Genomic DNA, 26,480 nt, shown 5'->3' on the forward strand with positions numbered 1-26,480 from the left:
GGTGTAGACGAATAATACCCTATCAAATATTGATTGTTAGTGTATTTATAATTTATTAGCATCCAAATATAATTAATAAGAAGAATAACATGATGTTCTTTTGCAAAAGAAGACACATTTCAGTCTTTCATGAATTAGATGATACAAATCTCTTAAATTGGTTTAAAAGGAAAGCAAAATATATTAATAATTAATTTAGTTACCTCCTAATAATAAATTGCGCTGTAACGAATAAGAAAGTAAATATCTGGTCTTAAATAATGAAAACTAATACCTAAATATTTGAACATTATATTGTATTTATCATCGTATTTAATTAGTAATAACTAATAAGGTATCATTTGAAAACACATAACACCCACGAAGGCACAAAATAAAAGTACTGGTTGTCAATTTGTTAGGCAAACCACCAAACGCAACAAGATGACAACAACCAAACCAGGTACTCAATTTTTGACTTTCCTCTCATAATTTTCATCAATAGGGCTCTAAGCTGGACCGTGGGCCCGCCCCACTCACCCATCCATTCACTGTGGGGACCACGCTTTACTTGGTGGGCCATCTCTTTTCCATCAACTCACTCTTCCCAGTCCCCGCCCATCTCCATATTCAAAACCGAAACCTTCCTCTTCATTCTTCATTCTTCATCTCTCTCTCTCTCTCTCTCTCTCTCTCTCTCTCTAAATTGATTCTTCGTCTTTATTGTCTTTCTTCTTGTCTTTTCTTTCTCATAAATCGTTTGGAATTTTTTATAATACATAGAAGATACGATTGATTCCAATTTTGTTGAGAGTGATTTTGTTTTCGTATCAGAAAAAACGCGCCGAATTCGATTTTTTTTGCTGGCGCTGAAGCGACAATGAGATTCATATAAGATACAGTTAGGATTTCATTTTTCTTGTTTTCACTTTAAACCTTTCATTCGTATCGAAAACAGTTGATCGAGAAGCTTACTGGAATGGAGCTGGTTGTTACGATTGTGTTACTCGTCAGCGCCATGCTAACATGCGCCGGAACGTCTGTTTCTTCCGATGATCGCCTTCTGGTGAACATGACCGTGGTTCACAGCACTACGGTGCTTGGAGCTTGTATGTATAAATGTTTTTTATTATTTATATATATCAATACCAAAATTATAATGGAATCTCTGTTTACATGTGATCATTTTATTATTATTATATTTCAATTTGAACTTTTAAAGGTGTTTTACGTATTTTTGGAATGATGAATCTGTGTCTGTGTGTGTAGATTGCTTGGACGGTAGTTTACCGGCTTATCATATACATAGAGGATTCGGCGCCGGAGCTCGCAACTGGCTTTTGCAATTTGAGGTACTTCCACTTTTTGTTCTTTTGCTCTTTTGCATTTTTCCAGATCTTTTGCCAAATGCCACATCATATTTTGTCGATTTTTTTAATACTTTTTTCGTGATAACTCGAATATGAGTATGTTTCAGTTTGAGTATTTATTTATTTATTTATTTATTTTTGTGTGTGTGTCGATGCGATCTATGTTATTCTTGTTTGAAGTTATTTAGCGTTACTTTACTTTTTCCAGAATTAACTTTATAGTGATTGACTATAACTTGATGATCACTAAATGGTCAAAAGTAGAAGTAAGAAAGTTAAAACAGTCATGTGTATCATTTATGATGTTTTGAAGAGTATATGCAAATCCAATATAAAAATGGTTTTATGTATTTTATAGAAAAAATTTATAGCTGCAAGCGGAGCATAATTGTAATTAAGAGTTTAAGACACATAAAGGGTTTAGTGTATTGCTTTCTGCATGTGTATTTCTGTTATGCACATGTGTATGTGCGTGTTTGTGAGGAGAGAGAAAGACGTAAGACAGATGTGTGTGTATGTGTCATAAATATTTGATAATTGTGATTATGGTAAGATAATAAATGGACAATTTTATCGTTATAAAAAATAATTACAGAATTACTAAATCTTCCACTTTTTATAATTTCCTTTCTTGAATTAACTGGAAAAAATTGAGAGAAAAAACAAACAAATCTTTTGTCCCTATACTTTTCTCCCTTTCTTTTTTCTCCTTACACTTAAAATCAAAAAGTCGAAAACTCATAAGTATGATCAAAAAAGTATATTAAATTAAGTTAGAAATATATAAAATTAAATTACATATGTAGTTGTGTGTATTCAAATGTTTTATGTTTTATACAGAATAAATGTTTGACAAGATAAAGAAATCTATTGCTTAAATTTTTTATCGTAATAGTTTAAATAAATAAAACACATCAATTCACATATCATTAGTCACATGCTTTCAACCTACCCATGTTGTAGATGCTTTCTCATTACAACCACAACTACATGATGTACCTAATCATGACAAGATCAATTATAGTTAATAGTATATTATTTAGTAGGCTGTAACTGTAGCTCATTGTTGATGAATTTGCTCTACAAAATAAAACAACATGATGTACTTAAGAAATAATAAATCAACGGGTAACAATATGATATTGATGGACAATTATTAAATCAATGTTTTAACACTAATTTTTAAAATTCAAACTTGTCTTTTTCATATAATATTATACAATGCACAAAGGTTTGTTACTGATACGTAAAAGTAAACCAAGTTACTTGTTTGTTGCTAGAAAATTATAAAACAAACAAGTCATGTGTCCGTTGCTTAAAATTTGTAAATTGCATTTGATATATATGTTTCTTTCCACTAAGATAAGAACTTCTGCTCCTACCTTCATTTAGAATTACAGTCTTCGGTTTATTGAACGTATCATAATACTTTGGGTTAATATTGTAAAACTTTTTATATTTTTTGATTTATTTTGTTTAAACCTAATAATTTTCCTTTTTAAATAAAAAACCCTAGTATTTTTTTCCAACTTTTTTAATAGTTTTAATGGTAATCTTTGGGTATTTGAATTTTTTAGCAAAAAAGACTAAATTTTATTTCTTCTAAAAAATTATCAATATTTGACAAATTTTTTGGTCGTGACTCATGTCATTTTTTTAAATAGAAAAAGTTATGTTAAAAATATTCATTTTTTGTTTGGAAGTTAATTAAGACAACAAATTCTCCATATATTTCCCTTTGTTATGCTGTTGACGGGGAAGAAACGAGATTATAATGGCTAGTGTCGTAGAAGTTTAAGTGTCTATTTAGTAAAGGTATGCATTTCTTTCTATATTCCCCTATTGATCAAGCTATTGTTTCAAATTTCATCCCTTTTGAGTCCATAGCTTGATGAACTCTTCATTTGTACTAGTATAAACCAAGATACAAGGTGTTTATTTCACAAGTCTTCACCTAATGTGTGTGAATGTTGTTAGAGGCAGAAATCCTATTCATAAGATGGAGGTTTTATGTTTTATGAGTTGTATTCGAAAAAACTTCTTATCAACATTTTAGAGAAATTTGAGGGGATTGTATGGGTTGTATGAGATTTTGATGGTGTTGGTGGTAGTCATGATGGTGGTGGTGATGGGAAAGAGAATGCCGTCATTGCGACGGAGGAGATGAGACAAAACGAGAAGGGAGACAGGTAGGGTGAGGTGGGATGGGTATGATGGGCCTATTGTAGTTTAATATCAACATAGATTGTAATTAAATAAATAAAGTAAAAGATAATTAAAAGAGTATAAAATTCATTTTACATGAACCAATGACCAACTATGTAAAGAACCCGAAACCATACAAAAAAGTTATGGCCCATCCATGCAAATTTGGAAACGAGAGGGACCGTTTATGTAATCTTGTCTTTATAATAATAATTTATAGATGATTAGTATTTTAGTTTGATTTTTTGTGAAGAACAAAAATGATCCCGTATATAACCAAGTTAGGGAAAGATGTACGTTTCTCTCTTTCTTGAAATGACTTATGCAGATTGATGGGTTTTTAAGCAAAAACACAATAACCAAGCACTAACTTTAAATCCATAAATGTATGGATTGCTTTTCCAAAATTTATGGTTCATATTGAATGCATCGTTATTGCAAAGGAAGCTACTTTATTAAGTAGTTATTACATTTTTGTTCCATTGATTCAAACAGTATAACGTTTCATATCGAACAAGAGTTTTGTTTGTGGGGTCCATTATATGTTTATAATAATGATAATTAGTGGTTTGGAATGGTAATGATAGGGTGGTGGGTGGTGTAATGATATCGAAACATGTGCAGAGAGAGCTAAAACCCGTCGTGGATCTACAAGACTAATGAACAAGTTGGAAACCTTCTCTGGCATTCTTAGTGATAATCCCGATCACAATCCTGGTAATGTTGCTTTCCTAATTTTCTTGTTACATTTAATTTGTTTTTATCATCCAATACTTTTGTATTAATGGATATGATTAAGATGTTTATAAACTTCAACTCTAGACTTTAGTTTCCTTGATAACAAAAACAAAATAAATGATGGTCCCAATTAAAAACACAACCTCACTAGCATTATTATGAAAAACATAAAAAAGACTTCATTAAGGGAGGAACCATTACCATATGGTACATGGATGAAAGTTTAAAGTTTTGTCTTTCTACAATAGATTAAATTCAATCATAACAAAATGATAAATTGTCATACAACAAAGGTAAAATACTGAAAACGATGACATATTATTCATCTATATATGAAAAAATTTGGGTGTTGCTAATAAGACACCTTATTGACACTTTTATAAAATGTCACGTCATTTTTTTCGGAAAACAATGCAATTTTAGCTAATAAAAATATTGAAAAAATTAATTAGAGTGTCCATATTATAATATGGGGTGTCTTTTTAACCAACCCAAAAATTCTTATATTATTTTATTAAAAAACATGCATTATAGAATTTATCCACCAGTTTTATCCAAAATTTCAATAAGAAACTATTAATCATTTTTATTTAAATGATGTAGCAATTAAACATGATGTGGTTGATGTCATGCGTCGTCTTTATCATTTATTTGTCATTTTATAACTTATCATGAAGTAAATTTGATCAGCAACCATGTCACACCAACCACATCACATTTCTATTGAGTTTCACCTTTTGATAATAAAAAAAAATAACACGGAACATCTATGTCATCCCTCATTGGCCACAATTGTAAGATCACTTAAAATGAAATTGATTAATAGGGTTCTACTTGATAAATTGATCGATAAAAAGATAATGTTTTCTTTTTCTAAATAAAAATAGTAATATTAAGAGTTTTGTGAATATAGTTCCATAATAAGTCGTATGTTTATGTATTTTACCCTACAATCAATTTGAAGTTTAATACACACTGAACATAATTACCAAAAATAATGATAGATTGCATTCCTACTTATTTTTTAATAACAAAATTCTAACACATATTTAGTATATTAAAAAAATAATAAGTACTTAATAAAGTAATATTTTGTCCATCCATGCCAAAAGGTAAGATATACAAAACATAAAAAATAAAAAAATAAAAAGAAAGATACCATGTGCTTTTATATACATTATATTTAGATCTAAATAGTAGATATATGTTTTTTTGGATTATGTATTATATCCAATGACACAAAGGATGGTGGGACCTGCCTATAAAACTCATGCGAGTTTCATGTCTAAATTGAATACCATATCATGATTTTGTATAATTGTTTTTAAATTGCTTGAACGATTTACCATTTTTCTTTCAAAAATAAGTATAAAAAGGTAATGCCCCTCACTGTTGTTTATTCACTCTTTCCTACATAGTAATTAAATAGAATTCAAAAAAAGAATAACTAACAACGGAATACAAAGTATATAGCTTTGTATCATATAATAATTTATCCAATATTGGTATAGTTTTCTAAGAATTATTGAAATCCAAAGGTAAATTAATTCAACCATAAATAAAGAATACTGCATTCCATGTGCTCCCGCGCAAATTCTATTTGTCCTATTCACGTGTTTCATTATTGTAGACAAGTACTGGATTTCTTTTTGCTTTCCTCTTCCAGCTTTCACCTTGCCTCCACGAAGCCTTTTGTCCAACTTTTATCTGGTTGGACATTACCTTCTTAAACTTCCACTATTGTAGGGTTACAAATGGAAGGATACCAACGTCATTTACCTATATTACTGCGTTTCTTCCTGTCATATTTCATTACAGAATCTAATAGACAATGGTCAACTGCAATATTATCAGTATTCTTTTTACTGCAATGTTATACTTCTCACTGTTCTTTTTCACAGCTTTGTAGTTTTAACACCTAATACATAATTGATAATACATGATTGTTTTTTTTGACTTAATCTGGAGTGACTCAATGGATTAAGTAAAAAAAAACTTGCTTAATGTATTAAGCCACCAGACTTTGACCTAGTTGTCCTTATTTTTTCCATTCAACTTCTCTCAAGTTACAATTGATGAAAATTAGAGTAAATTATTCTGTGAGTAGAAAAAAACCTTATGTGTACGCTTTTATCATTACCCATTCAGTCACTTTATCCATACATTAGTTAATGAATAAAAAAAAACGAGGTCCTAACATGATTGTCACTGGTTTTTTTAAGACCGTTTTTGTTACACTGGACAACTAAAATTACCATAATTTTTGTCCAATAAACAAGAGGCTTAGTTCCAAGTGAATGCACTTGAAACACATTACATGTTTCATCCTTGAGTACAACGAAATGATAGGAAAAAATAGCCAAAATGGGGTGTGACCTACCACAAGAAGGACCACAGGCAAACTATCTTCTTTTTACTTTATTCTATAATTAATAAATGTATACTTATTAAATACTAATAAATCTAGGGCCAAAATTTAAACAGCCAACTTCTGCCTCCTACAAAATCTTCCATTTATAGTGCTACCCACACACTTGCTACAAAATGTAGATTCAATTACGTCGACACATAGTAGTACATCAACATTTTAATATTAATTTCCACTCCATAAACAAAAGTGGCCTTTTTTATTTTTCTATATGATCCGTGAAACTTTTTCGCTTACCAAGATATCTATTAATTTTTTTCATTCTTATTCATATCCCAAACTAAAGTAATTCAAATGAAAATAAACCATAAATCATCTTTAATTATATTCCTTGTCTTGGTCTGCAATCTACATTTATGAGACACCAATAAGAATTCTTACATGAGAAAATTCATTTATGATAAACAGATTTTTACAACTGGAATCGTGTGAAGCTTCGATACTGCGATGGAGGATCTTTTGCTGGGGATAATAAGTTTGACAATGGGGTAAAATAATAAATACGATTTTAAATAGTTTCATTGTTTACCTCTTATTTCTTATCATTAACAAATACATACTATAATCTTTCTTGCTAATAGTACCAACATTCTAACATTTTCTTCAAAAACAGACATTAGTTCTGTTTTTCCGAGGGCAACGGATTTGGAAAGGAATTATTGAAGATCTTCTGCCAAAAGGCATGAGGTTTGCTAACAAGGTATATACAATTAATACACCTCAATTCAAAATCTACTCAATATATAGTAAGTAGTATTACTTTTTGTGTGTATGTTGACTTAAATTTTCCAGGCTTTGCTTTCTGGGTGTTCAGCTGGGGGTTTAGCATCCTACTTGCATTGCAATAACTTCACCAGTTATCTACCAAATACCACCACTGTCAAATGTCTGGGTGATGCTGGATTTTTCATGGACTCGTATGTTCTTATATAACTTCTTATTAAATATTAAATATTAATAGTTTAATATTTTTTTGCTTTAATTAATATATAGTATATATTTTCATTTTGATTTTCCCCTTTTCGGGTTGCAGACCAGATATCACCATGAACCACACCCAAAGAACTTTCTTTCAGCATCTTGTCACTCTACAGGTACCCCAACAAACTAATTAAAGATATAGTAAATAAATTCATTTCTTTGATATTTTTGTACACAACAGAAACAATAAAAGGAATTTTTTGTGACAGGGAATAGAACAGAACCTGGATGAGAACTGCACGACTTCTATCACTGATCCCAAACAAGTAATTGTTCATTAATAGCTTACACTCTCTTTTCTTTCGATTTTCTTCATAAACTGAAAATTATTTTGACATAATTGTTAATTGGCAGTGCATCTTCCCTCAGTATCTGTTGAAGTACATAACGCCTCCAGTTTTCATCTTAAACTCTGCCTACGATGTATACCAAGTAAGATAGATAGATATATCATTACACTTATTATCATCGAAAACAACCCTAGCCTTACTGTGCTAATTTGATATAAGCAAGAAAGAATTCTGATTAACATGTGTTTGTGACAGTTTCACCACATATTAGTTCCACCATCTGCTGATCCACGTGGACACTGGAATCATTGCAAACTGAATCCAAAAGAATGTCTTCCTAACCAAATAAGCGTTCTGCAAGGTTCTTGATTTGTCTCTACAAAGAGGACTAGTTTTAATAAGTTAATACAAATTACTTGAACGTTTTCATTTTGTTTAGCTTTTAGGGTTGAGATGCTTACAGCTCTAAGGTCATTCGTGCTCTATTCAAGAAGAGGAGGAGGAACGTTTATAAATTCATGTTTCGCTCACTGCCAAAGTGAATCACAAGACACATGGTTTGCCCCCGACTCCCCACAATTGCATAATCAGGTTTGTTATTTGTTGTATAAATCTCTGCTTTTAATCGATTATTAATCCATTTTCAAACATTATCCAGACAATTGCAGAATCAGTTGGTGATTGGTACTTCGGAAGAAATGTTTCTATAAAAGTTGATTGCCCATATCCCTGCGATACCACCTGTCACAATCTCATTGGTGCTAACGAATACCAATACGATCATGTTTAGTATAGTAGTATACTCGAATCCAATAAAACCCTCCCATCAAATCAAATCAATGGATTAATTGATTATACATAATACAATACCTCCAAAAAGGAATAACTTGGGAATGGAATGGAAGACACCCATATACAGATAACAACAACATATCACATAGTGATTACCAATTACAATACACAAATTAGCCCATTATATTATCATTCATTCTTCAAACCTCAATATGCTGTAATTACTAATTACAATACACAAATTAGCCCCTGTTAAGTGAGTGGGCTTGTTCTTTGATCTTGTTTTTTTATCTTCTAGCTATGTAATATCTCTCACTGTCTTTCACATTTATCTTAAATAGTTAAATGTTTGCCTCTATGCTAAAATTTGAATATGCAGTTGATTACAGTTTACATTTTTATGACCTAATACTCGAAAAATATTAAAATCGACGTAGAATCACGACTCCGAAGTCCGACCTGCCAATCCAAAGCAGATGATATATTTTTTTTTCGGAATATGACAACAAGTTGATTATAACCCACCAACCCGAACCCAATTTGCCGATTTTTCTAAAAAACACTGAACCAAACCAGTTTTTAAAGAATTTTTTCCTTTTAATAAAATTTACCTTCGTAAGAGCTAAACTGATATAACAGAAATCGGTTTTTTTATAATTTTTTGTTTTTTAAAAATGTCATTCTAACCTTATAAATTTCCCCGGTTTGTTTTAAAACGTCCCTAATATTTTTTTGTAGTCTAGGTGCTTAAAGTTTGTTTTAACGTGTTAATAGAGCTGACAAAAATCGATCAAACCCACCAACTCGAAGCCAACCCAATAGTAGAAGGTTCGGTTGAGATTTTCATCCCATTTAAATTAAACAGGTCAACCGCCTAATCCATTTAATTAAATAGGTTGGGTTAGGTAAAAGTTATCAACCTGCTTTCAACCCATCGAAAATTAATTTTAATATACATGTAATTTAATAATTATTTAAATATTACAATGTATTAATCTAAGTATTATTATAAATTATAATGTTATGTTATTGATGCGAGATCGGCTCCGACCGCCTGCTCTAAGAGTGTGCTTCTACGTCAGAGGGAATCTGTGAGGTTACAACAGACAAGACCGTTAGAAGTGCCCCAGGGACTGTGTCCTGGGAGCAGGCTCTGACGATCAAGTTAGATCGGATGGTAAAGATGGGTTGGTTCTCCTTAGTTGGAGAGAACCATCTTGGTATTGGAGGTAATGTATGGTGGTTGACGGTGGAGGGTGACGGTTGAGCCACCCAGTTGGAGTCTAGGGTGGCGGCTGAGACAAGGGGAAACTCCATGGATGAGATATTGATAACTTTATAGGGGATAACTTGGTCAACTAGAATTAGGTCAGGCCTTGGGCCAACCCAATTCAGGCCCAACTAACAAGGAGCTAGGCAAGGCCGCCCAGAGGCGCCGAGCGAGGCTAACGGGTGCACACCAGGAAAGGCTGGGAAGGGAGCGCTAGGCTAGGGAAACAGGAGAGTCCTAGGTAAGGCTGAAAAAAGAGTGATAGACAAGACTGGAAAGGGAATGTCGGGCAAGGCTGACACGCTAGAGCTATCCATGCCATGTTAATGGACCTGATATCATCAAGTCCCCCCAGTTCGATGTTATGGGTACGCGGCCAATGACATTGGATTAAACTCAGTCATATAAACCATGTGTCATCAAGTCCCCCTAGTATGATGTGATTAGATTGTTGACAATCGGATCAGACTAGACAAAGCACCAATGCATTATATAATAAAGAGAATGACCGAACCTTTCCCATAAGGGTCGTGGTGATGTGCAATGAGCCAAGCCTGGGCTGGCTTAATGATTTTTCCTTGTAAGGAGTATGATTCGTTTAGTATGCTGCAACGTAACTGTTGTTGTGATCATGCAGAGCGAGGTTGCTATACGAAAATGATGTTGATAAGGCATCATGCCAAGGTAGCTGAGACTCGTAAGTTCGCCATTCAGTCCCTGAGACTGCTACCCGATGCAGTTGTTATTGTCATTATGTAGCAAGCTTGCTACTGATGATGACATGTGGATCGAGGCTTCTATATGAGTGTGCATAGCAGATGTTGTGGCCTTTTATATCGTCTTGGTGGAATGTTGTTGATAATAATCTACATAGTCTGCTTGTCTATACCTAGCTCGATTCCCCCCAGTATGATGTGAGTAGCGTTGGTAGTCGGATCAGACTATGATGAATAAGGCAAGTTTTCTATATCAATACACAACGAATTTGTTGGCATAATAAAAAGTAGCAAAACTCCAGTCCAAGATGGATGTTGTCAAACAGATAAACCGTAAGGTTGTTGACCATATAATAGGTGGCATAGGCTCCGGGAGCAAGGCGATTAGGTTGCTAGTAGGGGTTACGTAACGAGGCTATTACCAAAAGCTAGGATATAGAGATGCTGAGGGATAAGCGACAAAGCTAAAGGTATGGGATACATAGTGAGATTGTTTCTGAGAGCCAGGCAACATAGATGCTGAGGGATAAGCGATGAGGCTAAAGGTAGAGAATGTGCAACAAGACTGTTGTCGAGAGCCAAGTAATAGAGATGCTGAGAGGTTGTAGGTAACATGGTTGTTGTTGTGGTAACATTCTTGTTGAGAGGTACCCTTACTATAGTAGGATGTAATGTAGAAAACACTTTATTGATCGTCCGAGCACAGGAAAACCATGATGACAGTGGGAGAAGAAATACCAAGAGCATGCTGCTAGACATGATATAAACTAATGATGCACGACTTACGGTGCGTGACACTGCACGCCTTATGTTGCGCGACTTAGAAGAACAGATCTGGCTTAGCAGTCAATGATCATGGAGATGTCACATGGGAGAGCGTCGCATGGAATAGATCGGGCTTTGTGACAACCGTCAAATTTCGGTCAAGTCAAAGTCAACTAAAGTCAGCAAGTCAAACATTTTGACTCAATTTGCCCGTGAGTACTAAAATTTACACTATGAAACTTCTACATAACTTCTATTCTAATGAGAAATCATAAAGCAAAAAGTGCGAACATCTAGATCTCCTTAACCTAAAACTGTAGTACGTGGCGAGCCAAACCGATAAAACAATGATGCATACTCATCGGGAGTGTGTAAGATCCTTAAACAAGGCTTAACAGGGTTTACGAACCATGCATTGCGATGCCGGACACTCTTAATTGTCACACATAGATCCTCTCTCAATCGTTTTCACTCTATCTCTCTCTATGTCAAATCTCTCCCAAATCTCTCCAAGTATGTGAAATCTCTCTCAAATATCTCTCTGTATTAGAAATCTCTCCCAAATCCCTCTAAGTATGTGAAATCTCTCTCAAATATCTCTCTGTATGAGAAATCTCTCCAAGAATGTCAAATCTCTCCCAAATCTCTCCAAGTATGTGAAATCTCTCTCAAATATCTCTCTGTATGAGAAATCTCTCCAAGAATGTCAAATCTCTCCCAAATCTCTCCAAGTATGTGAAAACTCTCGCAAATATCTCTGTGTATGAGAAATCTCTCCAAGAATGTCAAATCTCTCCCAAATCTCTCCAAGTGTGAGAAATCTCTCTCAAAAGTTTCCTGTAACTTTTTAGAATCATTCGGGTCATTCCGGCCCTTAACCGGGTCAAAAACGGCTTAAAACGGGGTAAAAACGAGAAAACGGGACCTTAGGAACCGAAACCCTTCTCAAGGAGCCGAAGCTCCTTAAGGCCGAAAGCACCTTGGACGGACCGAGCCTCTGTTGGCTGAACCCGGAGGACCGAGCCTCTGTTGGCTGAACCTGAAGGGCCGAGCCTCCGTTGGCTGAATCCGGAGGACCGAGCCCCTGTAGCTGAGACCGAGCCTCTGCCTCTGTCGCTTCTCATTCTCTGTTCGCTTCCTCTGTTCGCTTCTCGCTCTGTCTCTTCCTCTCCTCTCTGTCTCTACTCCACCGCTCTGTCTCTATTCCGCCACTCTTCTCCTCTCGGTCTCTGCTCCTTCTCTCCTATCTGTCTCTTCTCTTCTCTCGGTCTCTCTTCTCCTCTCTCGGTTCCCTCTCTCTCCTTTCTCCCCTCTCGGTTCCCACTCTCCCTCTTCTTCCCTCTCGGTTTCTACCCTCCCTCCTCTCGGTTTCAGCATCAGAAGGCCGAACCTCGACCAGAATTCAGAAATTTGTCACTTTTAGCCCATTTTTGATATTTTTAACATTTTAAGCCCGTTTTTCGTGATTTTAAAGCGGGATTTTCTCCAGAAATTATATTTTAACATAATAAACTCTAAATATTCATAATTTAAACATATTTTGATGAAAATCATTATTTAAATAATAAAAATCAAATGGGTGAATTATTAAAGGTGGAGTGTTGACTTTGCCTTATCCAATGTCACAAGCAACCACCCCACACCCACTCTATGACCAGCCATACCTCCCCACCTTACCTAGGTCACTTCAATGTTCCTTATACTCAAATTACACTCATTCCCACGTTTTTAGAGCTGGAACAAACATCCTCTCTCTTCACTTCTCTCATTTGCTCTCATTTCACTAAGTATCAAACACCACTTTTCTCTCAAACTTTTTCTCCACCAAACTCGAGATTCAAGGATGATTATCAAGTGTTCTTCCACATTTGGAAAGCATAATCCATTCTCCTTATGATTATCTCACTTATTTCCACTCAAATCATGGATATCTTACACAAACTCCATCATATTTGTGTTAGAGCTTCGAATCTTCAAGTGATTCTTCAAGTGTTCTTGGCTTGAACACCTCTCTTCTTCAACACTTATCTACTGAAATCACTCAAGGTGAGTTCATACCCCTACATTTTCATGTTTTCTCAAGTTTTCAGGGGGGAATACAAGTTAAAACACTAAGAACATAACTAAAATTTTCTAACAGCCTTCATCAGAAAAGTTCAACTCCATTCACGGACTGTTTTGGGCATCTTAAACATTTTTGTTTTCAAAACTGTACAAGGTGCAAATAGTTCAAGTTTTTAGCTTTAAAATGACTACTTGCACACCTCCATACGATTTTTTTACAATTTATGGTGATTTTTACAAAATTGCCTATCATTTCAAACAACAATCTGGACCAGTCTGTGATTTTGGACTTATTCACCCAAGTTGGAGGTCATTAAAAATCGTGATAAAAATTATGAGTAAACTAGACACATTTTTTGAACTCTCAAAATTTACGGATCTAGTTTTCGACTTCGTATGATTTTTCTATGATTTTCCCAAAACAGGGCAGAATGGCTAAAGTTAGCCAACAGCATGTAAATATCATAACACTTTGTAATATGTTGAGCAAAGTGTATAATCATAAGTTCTAATTATTGAATGTGTTTCTTTGTTAGTTTATTATCATGAACTGAAACTAAGTCATTCATAATAAATATTATTCATTCATTTTAGAACACATATATTAAACTATAAAAAGTATAGTTTGATAAATTCATAACACTAATACATTTCCATAAAAGAGTTCATACATGTTACATACATTTTAGATAAATTATAATAGGTATAGTTTATGATACATCACTCAACACACTCGTACAAAAAGAGTACATTCATACAAGAAAGATTTATATTCACACACATTTCACGTAAATTTGTTTACCTATAGTTTGATAAATTCATAACACTAATACATTTCTATAAAAGAGTTCATACGTATTACATACATTTTAGATAAACTATAATAGGTATAGTTTATGATACATCACTCAACACACTCGTACAAGAAGGGTACATTCATAAAAGAAAGATTTATATTCACACACATTTCACGTAAACTTGTTAACCTATATTGTGAGACTCTCTCTCTCTCTCTCTCTCTCTCTCTCTCTCTCTCCCCGTACGTCCGAGTACGGGATATAATTCCTGGTAGTTATAATCAGAATCTCCTTGAGGGAGAACGTGATACTTGTATATAGATCTATATTGGGTTTGACACCCCACACCTTGCTGCTAGCTACAGTTGGACCTGCAGGTCTACGGGTGACAAATGTCATTTTATTTTTCGCGACACCTGAGAACGTCGTGGCAGGTTCACATAGTCATAGTATGATTATAGCGACTCACATAGGGATATAACAATCCATAAGTTTACGGGATTTTATTTTTAAAACCTAAATGAGTTTTATGTCGATTTAAAATCACTTTTTATCTCTATGAGTACAGATATTACTGTACACTTTTGGTTTTGGTAGTTACGACTACACATAATTTGAAACCACATTTATACTTTTAAGTATGGTCAATACTTGTTATTTCTCGGTCCTCTAATTTAGGACTACATATATATAAAGTATTAACGAACATGAGAACATACAGAAATTTCATTTAATTCAAACGCGTCCATGTCCATTTAAGTACATAACATTTTCTATTAATAAGAAAGATTACTTATACATTTTGGTCTTCAGTCATAAGACTACATTACACAGATTTTAAAGAAAATATCGGATTTTCTGGATGCATATTCTAACGCTTTTACAAGGAAAACGATTTACTTTTCCAACGAAATCTCTTATGAACTCACCAACCTTTGTGTTGACACTTTTCAAAACTACTTGTATTCTCAGGAATTCAGTGAAAACAGGAAATCAACAACGTTTTGAGGATGGGACGATAAATCGTCAAACAGTTCATTTTGTATTATAATGTAATTGATGTGAATCATGTAAACATGTGCTTTGATGTAACGTTTTCAATTATATTTGTGTTGGTTGTATTTAATTTGAGCACTATTATAATAATTGTTGTGATACTCTACATGAAGTCCTCCACCCCCGGACGTTTCCGCCATCCTTGGTTTGGGGGTGTGACAGGCTTAGCTGCCAGCGGTCGTAGATACATCACGCGGGAGAGCATCGCATGGAATGGATCGGGCTTAGCTTCCAGTGATTGTAGATACATCACACAGGAGAGCATCGCACGGAATGGATCGGGCTTAGCTTCCAGTGATTGTAGATACATCACACAGGAGAGCATCGCGCGAAATGGATAGGGCTTAGCTGCCAGCGATCATAGATACATCACGCATGAGAGCATCACATGGAATGCATCAGGCTTAGCTGCCATTGATCGTAAATACATCATGTGGGAGAGCATCACATGGAATAATATAAGAAAAGGTTGCGAACCTTTGAGCCTTGTTGGCGGAGCATGCCGCTGGAATAGAATCGGGCTGAGAAGCTAGGTGACTCGAGGCAAAGGTATTGAAACTTGCAAGCGGAGCTTGCTGCTATAATGGAGTCGGGTTGAGAAGCCAAGGGACTTGAGGAAAAGGTGTTGAACCTTGCAGGTGGAGCTTGCTCTAGTATGGAGTCGACTTGTGAAGCCAGGTGACTCGAGGCAAAGGTGTTGAAGCTTGCAGGTGGAGCTTACCATTATAATGGAGTCAGGCAGAGATGCTAGGTGACTCGAGGCAAAAATGTTGAACCTTGTAGGCGGAACTTGCCGCTATAATGGAGTTAGACTGAGAAGCCAGACGACTTGAGGCAAAGGTGTTGAACCTTGTAGGCGGAGCTTGCCGCTATAATGGAGTCGGGCTGAGAAGCCAGGCGACTCGAGGCAAAGGTGTTGAACCTTGCAGGTGGAGCTTACCGCTATAATGGAGTCGAGATGAGAAGCCAGGCGACTCAAGGCAAAGGTGTTGAACCTTGTAGGCGGAGCTTGCCATTATAATGGAGTTGGGCTGAGAAGCCAAGCGACTCAAGAAAAAGGTACTGAACCTTGCAGGCGGACTTACCGCTATAATGGAGTCGGGCTGAGAATCCAAGAGACTCAAGGAAAGGATGTTGAACCTTGAAAAATTGGGCATAACGGCCGAAAATCTATGTGTCCGGCCCGAGCTAAAGTGTAATGGCACATGATGCTCTGCAACATCATTAACTGTAGTGATAATTGGTGCCTCGTCTTCTAATGACTTTGTTGAGAGCTATTCAACGAGGCTATTGAGAGATGGGCCGTTGAGCTGTTGCCAAGAGGTATGTAGTGGGAATATTGTCGAGAGTTGAGCAACATGGCCACTGAGGGCCGGGCAACGAGCTGCTAGCGATGGATGAGCAACATGTCTACTAAGAGCTGGGCAACGAGACTCCCGAAGGTTGAACTATGAGGCTTCTCTTTCAATCCAATATATTAGTGTCACCTCGGGAATGCACTATCATGCATAGTGTTGAACCAACCTTCCCCCCATTATTAGAGGAGGTGAAGAAAGGGAATGTCGGATATATAGTTGCTGACAACTGAGATACATAACTGCTGGAAAGAGCTACGTGATGCAAGAGCTGTGTAGCACGGATGCCGAGAGTTGGGCAGCGCGACTGCGGGATGTCGACCAACAGGAATGATGAGAGTTGAGTAGCAAGACTATATGGAGCTTGTCAACACGGTTGCTAATAGCTAGGTAGCGCGATTACTGAGGGCTATTTTAAAATTCTTCACGAGTAGTAACAGTAGTAGCACACTACTCTTCTCCCTCCTTTTTTTTTGTTCGGTGGTGGTCACGACACATCTTCTGGAACATATTCTGTTGAGCGGAGCTTGTGGCATGCTAGCATTAATTTGTTGATTATCATCATGCAAAATTTAACCATATCTTGTTGAGGTGGTCCATAAAGGGACCCAAGAAAAGCCCAAGGAGAGTGTTGCAACCCATTTGTTTGATTGTTTGCCAAAATGCTAACCTTTTTTTTGCTTTTTTTTTGAAACGTCAAGTGAGTCTAGGACGCAACTTATATTCTGAAAATCTATTTTGTTGAGTGGTGCTTGCATTGTGTGAGCGTTGAATGGCTGACTGACTAGTTTATCCTTGCAAGAATTGGGTCATTTTTTTATTGATCTAGCCCAGTAAAAATGCTAACGTGAAAAACTACCTAAATGAATATATCGAAAGCCATTTGGAAGTGACTAGCCCAATTCCTTTTTCCTTTTTTTTTTGGAATACCGAGTTGGACCGTAAAGCATATTTTGGAGCCAGGTTTAACTTGAGTGAATTGGAGTGGATGAGCATTGAGTTGTTGATTTTTCCTTGTAAAAGTACCCTATATTTTATTATTGTTGGTGTAGCCAAATATAATAGAATGTCAATTTGCTAGAAGCCCAAAATATGTTAAAGCTCGATTGAATGTGAACAACACATTTTCTAGGTGAAACGCAAATGTTATTTTTGTTTGAATGTATTTGGGTTAGGCAACCACAGTCCCATTTATGCTTTCCTCGGCTTTGAAGTACTCCAACCGACATCCCATTCTCTCATCTTTCAAGAGGGCGCCAAAAGGGAAAAATTGGTGACTGGACATCTCGTGCTTCAATGGTTCTTGTGATTCATGGACATCTCGCAGGCCTTTCCTGGTGGTTAATCAACGGAAGGCGCTGGCTGTGGAGGGAGATCGGAGCTTTGTTTTTCGAATATGCTAATCTGCTGATGTTGACTGAGTTTTAGGTGGTCCGACGACTGAAGGAAATCGTCGGCAAAGGACAGTCTGAGGAGGATGATGGGTTTCAATGTTGAGGTTGTTGTTGCATGTTGGAGAATGCTCTGGAGCTATGGTAGATCTTCAATTGGTGATTGGAGGTTCGGTTGTTCTCGTATGAGGATGTCGACTGAAGTCGTAGCTAGGGGTGAACAATGGTGGTTCCGGGGAACTTCGTCAGACGTTGCCAGAACGGGACGACAATCGATGGCCTGATTTCAACCCCAATTGGTCAGATGGCAGCTCGGGAGAGCGGGAAATCAATCTTGATTTGGAGAAGGAACCAGGTGGGGGCCGACTTTGCTTTTGGCTTTTTCTTCACAACTTTTTGTCATTTACCTTATGGTGTACTGTGCACCCTTTCCCCTCCATTTTTTTAAATGAGATCATAATACACAATTCTTGTAATCTCTTTTTTTTTTCTGTTCAGAAGAGACAAATGTACCATATTCTTATACACCTTTTTTTTCAAACCATTTACTGAAATGGTAACCATAGAGTAGAGGTAACTTTTGAGGTAATTTTATGGACAATTTGTACAATAAGCTAAGCTAGTATGATAGCTAGTGTAATTTTTGAGGTATGGGTGTTTAAAGTTTTCTAATGTATTTTGGTGAAGAGTAAATGATTTCCGAGGATTATTGAATGTACAAGCAACACAACTGTGGTTACAAACAAATGTTTCAGGGATTGAAGTTCTATATAGAAAATTTATACAAAAATAATTTTCTTGGTAATACATGAATTGAAGGTGGGGTAAAAGCTTCTTTCTTACTCGAACTTGCTAAACAACCCCAAAATATAAAAAAAAAAAATAGATCTGAAAGGGTCTTGTACATAGAAAATCGTCAATAAAAGATTTTCTTGGTAACATGAACTAAAAGTAGGATAAAAGCTGATAAATATTTATTTTCTTTCCTCAGCTTGCTCAATAAATCATCAAAATAAACCGAAGAAAGGTAAAACCCATAAAACTTCTTTTCTTTTTTCAAACTTCTAAAGAAGACACCAAAAAAACAACGAAAATTTCTTTTCTTCTGAATTTGTTGGATAAAACACCAAAGTATAAACAAAGATGGGTTAAGAACTCATAAAAGCTTCTTTCTCCACAACTTGCTAAACAATCCATCAGAATATAAACGAAATATAGATCTGATAATGTCTTTTTAAACTTGTGGGATATTTAGATGAATAAAAACGAAACATATTTAGAGATCTGAGCAATTTTTTTTGAAGGTTGTGTGAAATGTACAAGTGTTAAAGCTTTGCTTACAAACAAATATTGCACGGAGTAAAGTTGTACACATAAAATCTTAACTAAAAACGACTTTATGATAATATGAACTTGATAATAGGATAAACACTTGTAAAAATTTCTTTTCTCATGCCTTAAGTTGCTTAAAAATTCATCACAATGTGAACAAAAAAGGATCTGAAAAATTCTCGTTTTCCTTTTCTAAGCTTTTAAAAAACACTAAAGAGACAACATGAAATGAGATGTACAAAGAAAATCATAAAATGAGGGTGATTTCTCTAAAAACATAGATTGAAAATAAAGTAAATAATAATGAAAAAATTCTTCTCCTCTCAAGTTTCTTGGATAAACATCCAAAATATAAACAAATATGGGGAAAGTGTAACATCCCAAAAATATAGTCCGAAACTTTCATTTTTAAATCATTAATAAAACCATAGCTACAAATCATCACATAAAAATCATAATTCATGTATCTCAAATTTTCATAAACATCTGTGAAAACATATCAGGGTAAAAAGTAAAAACATCCCATGCTAAATAATGGTGTGTACACTGCAGTCATTCCAAGCTCTTCCCCTTGCTATTGGAAGTACCTGAAACCAAAACTGAAAAATATAAGCACGAAGCTTAGTGAGTCTCCCCAAGCTACCTCATACCATACACATAATCACATAACCACATACATTGGGCTTAGCCAGCTACATCGGGCCCCGCCCAACATTTGAAGAATCTGACATCAGGCCCCGCCTGGCATCAAGCCCCACTTGGTATACATATATGTCTCTACTAGGCCCCACTTGTCTCTGGTCCCCACCCGTTATACGCATACAAACCATAACATATAATCATGCTAGTACATAACAGGCAAATACAACACTATAACTACTAGTCTCAAGGCCCCGCCTATCTTGGGCACTGCCCCTACTATGCTAATAATGAGATATGGAACCCTATCCATACTCAGTGAGTGATGAGATACGGGTCCCCGCCCACACTCACATCCATACCAGGCACATACAAGTACCACAAAGACAATAAGTTTAACTAAACATGCATTCCTTCCTCGAGTACCACCCGACATCTAACCGTAGTTCGGAAACATACAATAAAACCTTCCTTGGGCCTTGCCCGTCATCAGAATGAAATCCGGAAACGTATAAGCTAAATCGGGCTATCCCGAACATCAGATCTAATCCGAAATACACTAACATACATAAACGGGCCAACATCGGTGCCTTCGACCCGTTCCTACTGGAGAAAACTCACCTCACAAGCTGAGTGTAGAATCCCGCGAATAAACCTCTCGTTGCTAGCTGCTAGATCCTTGAACTGTTGATCTCTCGACTCGCTGAGCTATCATTACCAACACAATACTTAGTCAAGAACTGATAATTCTTCTTAGGGTAAAATGACTATTTTACCCCTAGTCAAAGTCAACACCCTGAGTTGACTAAACTCGCCGAGTTCTATAAATTAGAACATTGAAATCACGATCCAACTCGTCGAGCCACCCCCTGACTCGCCGAGTTCCCAGGCTACTCATAGTTGCAATTCGGTGAATCAACTCATCGAGTTCCTTCACGACTCAACTCGTCGAGCCACCCCCTGGGAAGTCCTCGTGCCGAGTGGCCCAAAGTGGACAATACTGTGATACGTGCCAGAGGGGATGTTACAAATGGTATCAGAGCTAGGGCACGGGTCGATGTGTTCGACAGGGACGTCGAACCCTATAATGGGGGGTGAAAGTGGGTTAGATCTGATCCCACATCGGCTGGGAAGGAGAACAAAACATCTCCTTATAAGGGGTGTGGATACCTTCCCTATCACAACGCGTTTTAAAGCCATGAGGGCAACAGATCCCATAAGAACTCTACAGTTAAGCGTACTCAGGCGGGAGTAGTACCGGGATGGGTGACCCCCTGGGAAGTCCTCGTGCCGAGTGGCCCAAAGCGGACAATATTGTGATACGTGCCAGAGGGGGGTATTATAGTGATTCTCCTCACAATATTTATGGGTGGAAGGCATAAATATCGATGCATTGATTTATGTTTATAGGATGCTAGCTGTCTGTGTAACTCTTGTATGTATTGTATGTGCTTGTATATATACCGGACGGGGCTTGATGAAAGTTTTGGACGGGACCCATCACATGTTACTGAAAGATCTATATTGGACAGGGGTCGATGCCAGGCAAGGACCAATATCGGGCGAGGCCCATTATATGTATGGTATGTGGTATTTAGGTACTTCCGGTTCGAAGGGGAAGAGCCCGACATGATGGCACAACATCCACCCGTGTTCTGCATTTTATGAGTTTGGATTGTACTTTGATAACTACTTTCTACATTGACATGCTTTGATGGTTTTCGAAATGAACTATTGATGGTTTAGGTTGATTTAAAACAAAAAATTTTACTAAGTATTTTTGGCACGTTTCATTTATACCCTATGATAACTTCATATAGACTTTTTCATCTAATGCTCCATTGAGAAACACATTATTAACATCCAAATAAATGAGTGGCCATTATCTTTGAGCAACTAAAGCCAATAAAAACTTCACTGTTACAATTACTCTACCACAATTATACTTAGGTGTTGTTTGTTTTTTTGAAGTCAAAATGTCTGCAGTCTGCGGACCACATCTGCAAGCCTCTGCGGCAGAAGAGGTGGACCAAATGTCTGCAATCTGCAAAAGAAGACTGTTTGTTTTTAACGTCTGCGGGCCGTTAAAATAAATTGAATTTTTAAACTTAATTTCATGTTATAAACATTAAAAATGTATTTTTAACAAAAAAATGAAAGAAAAAAAAAACTGCACGGTGGCCATGTTTTTTTTTTTTTTTTTTTTAGGTTAAAATGAGGTCTGAAGACCTTTGAAGACAGTGGCCCATGTCTGCGCCAGGAAGACCTCGCGCAGACGTTTTCTGATCTGCGCACTTCCAAAAAACAAACAATCTGCGAGGGCATATGTCTGCGCGTTGTCTGCGTGGCGCAGATAAAAGTGGTTGCGCAGATCTTCAAACAAAAAACAAACAGCCCCTTAGTCTACCTCAATTAATTATGTGGTTAGGATTAGTAAGTTAATTTAAACATAGTTGTTAGCCGTTAGGTGCAACTTAATATCTAGTGACATAGTATAATGAGATATATATTTCTCTTTTTTGTAATAGTGTAGATGCTTCTGGACTGAAAGGACAATATTCATAAATCGAGACCATGACACATAATTGTCTCCAGTAAGCTGTTGATTGAACAGAAGAGTGCCACGATTATCCAGGTGATGAAGAAAATATAGATCATCTAAAGAAACATTCTAGTTTTGAGAATTTCTCCAGACATTTTTGCAACAAAAGATCAAAGAATGTAAAATAATGATCTAAGTGAAGAAGTGAAAGATATACTGATGATATATGGTCCATTAACATGGTCTAGACAGCTCTGGCGTGCCAGCCTTGCATGGAGCTCCCTTGCCAACCTTGCTGGAGACTCTCCTGTCGTCCTGGCCTGATGCTCCCTTAACTGGCACTCCTTTGCCAGCCTTTCTTAGCGCACGCCCGCCAGCCTTTCCTGATGCGCGCCCGTCAGTCTCACCCGAAAAAAAGGGGAAAAATTACTTGTGTATCCAAGAAGCATCTACACTATTACAAAGAAGAGAAATATATACATCTCATTATACTACACACTAGATACTAACATGCACCTAACATTTAACAGCTAGGATTAAATTAACTAACTAGTCCTAACCACATAATCAACTGTGATAGAGCAAGTTTAACATAATTAAAAGTACATTGTTAACAGAGAAATAATAATAAAGTGTCAAAATTGAAAAATAGATAATATAGTGATTTTCAATTTTTCGTCTCATTTGCCTTTCTTTTAATTCAAAAAAATATAAATACATAATATCAATTTAATTTTTATAAATATCAGTTTGGTTTCTTATAATTCGCACCAAGATTATATTGAAAAACAATCAAAAAATATGAAGAAATCTTAAATTTAAGACAAAATTGCAAAAATATCCCTATGGTATGCATTTTTTGGGGGTTTTAGTCCAAACCCCTACTTTTTTGGATTAGTGGTCCTTTCGAGCTAGTTTCGTTGCGGATTTGGTCCGTCTCTAAATTGAAAAGACTAAAAGACGCTTAATATATTTATTTTTCATTTTTCTTTCTATTTTAACCATTTTATAATTAATAAATAAATACAAAATCTCTCTCTCTCTCTCTCTCTCCCTCCCCCCCTCCATCGTCTTTTTCCCCACCCACCCTTTCTTCTCCATTTTTCTTTCTTCCATTAGATCACCCGCAACCCAAAATCAAAAAGGAAAATCCATTCACTATTTTGTGTATAATCGCTACCAGCAAACGAATCCAGTTAAAAACTTACCACCACTACACTTCTCTCCCCTTTATATCTACTTCCGTTTTTTTTTATCTAGGTTAAGAAATTATCACATTGAAATTCATCAACTTGATGTTGAGAGTCTAACCTCACACCAAAACTAGGTTTACTTCATACAAAAGAGACAACTTGCTTCAGAATTCAACATTACCACACTAGATCTTGAAACATAAGATAAAAGGATTACAATTGAAATAAGTACAAAAAGAAACATGTTGATCAGAAGCATTCAGTGAAAGGAATGTAGAGGTCGTCGATGGAAGGGCGACAAAGGTCATTGGTAGAAGTGGAAGCACCGTTGCGATTGGAAGAAAGAATAAGGGTGGGATGGTGGGGTGGCTTAGCTTTGATACGAGAAGAAGAAATAGGGAAGGAGGTTCGATGGAGTGTAAGGGTTTGTGACGGGGAAAAAGAAAGACGAAGGAGAGCCCCCATTGTTGTCTACAAGCGACATTCCTCCACTTCTTGGTCCTCTAACTGAATCGCACATGATTCCTCAGATTTTGTATTTAGTAGAGTTGGAGATGTTAGAAGCTTGATTTTCAAAGATGTCAGTCCGATTGCAGAGAGATCTTGATGTAACTGTAGATCTGTGGACATGATGAGGTAATGGTCACGGCGGTTGTTGGTGATAACTAAGAAGGAAGATATGAGGAAGACGAAGTGTTCCTGTTAAAGATGTGGGGGTATACGAGAGAGAGAGAGAGAGAGAGAGAGAGAGAGAGAGAGAGAGAGAGAGAGAGAGAGAGAGAGAGAGAGAGAGAGAGAGAGAGACCCAAATTAATTATTTATTTTCTTTTTCATTTAAAGTAAATAGAAAAAAAAATTATAACAGAAGGACATTATAGTCATTTCAATTTTACGAGGGATCAAATTTACGTACAAACATGATCAAAATGACCACCAATCCAAAAAAATCTGGTTTGGATTAAAACCCCAAAAAATTGCATACCACAGAAACTATTTTTAGAGTTTTGTCTAAATTTAATAATTGAAAATATTATAGCGGGTCTTAAATTACGTTCAACTTTTTCATCTTTGATTTTGTCAAGTCATATTGAATATTATACACTCCTTATTGTTTTGCAGTAAAGATTGTATCACATATGTTTGCAAAATAGTTATTATATAAGCATTTTATATTTTTGAAAAAATCGAAAATTTTAAAATTTTGAAGTTTCTTGAAAATTTTAAGAAATTTTGTACAGTTGCTTGTTTGCATTGTTTGAAACGATCGTTTTTATTATTTTTAGAATGGTGGCAAAATATCAAAATTGGGTAATGCTATCAAAATTGGGTAGTGGTAGAGCATTTGACTGATTATTTTTATTAATATTAGAATGGTGTAATGCTATCAAAATTGGGTCTATAGCTCAGTGGTAGAGCATTTGACTGCAGATCAAGAGGTCACCGGTTCGAACCCGCTTGGGCCCTTTAACGTTATATATTTTAGGTCAAATTAAACAAATGGTCCATATGTTTTGGGTAATCTCCACACATGGTCCTATTTTTAACAGGGCCGTCCCCATAGTTTAATTTTGTTACAAACTACTCCCTGATTGACATTAAAACTCGAATTTACCCTTATTAGTGTTCTTTAACCTTTTTAATATATATTAATTTATTAAAAAAATTAATAAAATATTACACAAAAATTCGAATTTACCCTTATTAGTGATCTTTAACCTTTTTAATATATATTAATTTATTAGAAAAATTAATAAAATATTACACAAATACACAACTCTCAATCCATCCATTTTCTCCCCTTACAACCTCTCAAACTCATCTCCAACTCATTTTTATTTTTCATATTTCCTCTTATTTTTTCTTTTATTATTCTCCAACCTTACCCTACATATTCTTTCAAAATAAAGATGAAATTTGAATTGTCGATTTTAGTCTATTTTATATATTTATACATTTTTTGTTTGTTTTTATCTATTAGTTATAACTGATATATATATATATATATATATATATATATATATATATATATATATATATATATATATATATATATATATATATATATATATATATATTAAATTTAAATTTGAATTATAAACACAGGTCGATACATATCGATGGAAGACAAACGGACAACAAGTTGCATCGCTAGTCCTTTCTGGATGACAAAACTAATTCTTTTGAGAACAACATCAATGGATCTAAGAGATATGTCATTAGAATGCATGATCCATTGCACTCTGTTGAGGAGCTCCACTGCCTCTGGTGTGAGAAAACTAAATGTATCAAATGCGAAAGATACAAACACATATTGATTCTCTATACATGCATTCTCGTGCTTGACCACTTTGCACGTAACGACTTTCAAAGCGGTATGTCCTGCAGTGAAACCCCTGCTCCTCAAACCGACGAGAGGAGAGACCCCAGTATAATTTAAATGTAACATTTACAATATTTTGTTATATATTGCATTATATTAATTAATTATAAGTATAAAGTTATTTATTTATTTATTTATTTTGTTATCAAATTCATATAAAAAATACATATCGAAATTTTAAAATATGATAAAATATT

General features: G+C 35.6%; 1 protein-coding gene and 1 non-coding gene across 2 annotated transcripts; both read left to right on the forward strand.

Moving 5' to 3' along the window:
- Window positions 1-648: 648 nt before the first annotated feature.
- On the forward strand, window positions 649-9,182 carry LOC145028581 (Pectinacetylesterase family protein). Its single transcript, XM_078977276.1, has 12 exons — window positions 649-1,088; window positions 1,249-1,331; window positions 4,142-4,271; window positions 7,129-7,208; window positions 7,334-7,420; window positions 7,513-7,637; window positions 7,754-7,814; window positions 7,911-7,967; window positions 8,056-8,133; window positions 8,247-8,352; window positions 8,431-8,582; window positions 8,650-9,182. Exons 1-12 carry the CDS (start codon window positions 959-961, stop codon window positions 8,779-8,781), a joined length of 1,221 nt encoding a protein of 406 aa, XP_078833402.1. The 5' UTR covers window positions 649-958; the 3' UTR covers window positions 8,782-9,182.
- A 16,113-nt stretch (window positions 9,183-25,295) lies between these two features.
- TRNAC-GCA (transfer RNA cysteine (anticodon GCA)) lies at window positions 25,296-25,367 on the forward strand. The gene has a single exon. It is a non-coding gene; the product is annotated as a tRNA-Cys (tRNA).
- The last annotated feature ends 1,113 nt before the right edge of the window (window positions 25,368-26,480 follow it).

This window comes from Lactuca saligna, chromosome 2 (assembly GCF_052625555.1).
Source record: "Lactuca saligna cultivar CGN05327 chromosome 2, ASM5262555v1, whole genome shotgun sequence".
Classification (NCBI taxonomy): Eukaryota; Viridiplantae; Streptophyta; class Magnoliopsida; order Asterales; family Asteraceae; genus Lactuca; species Lactuca saligna.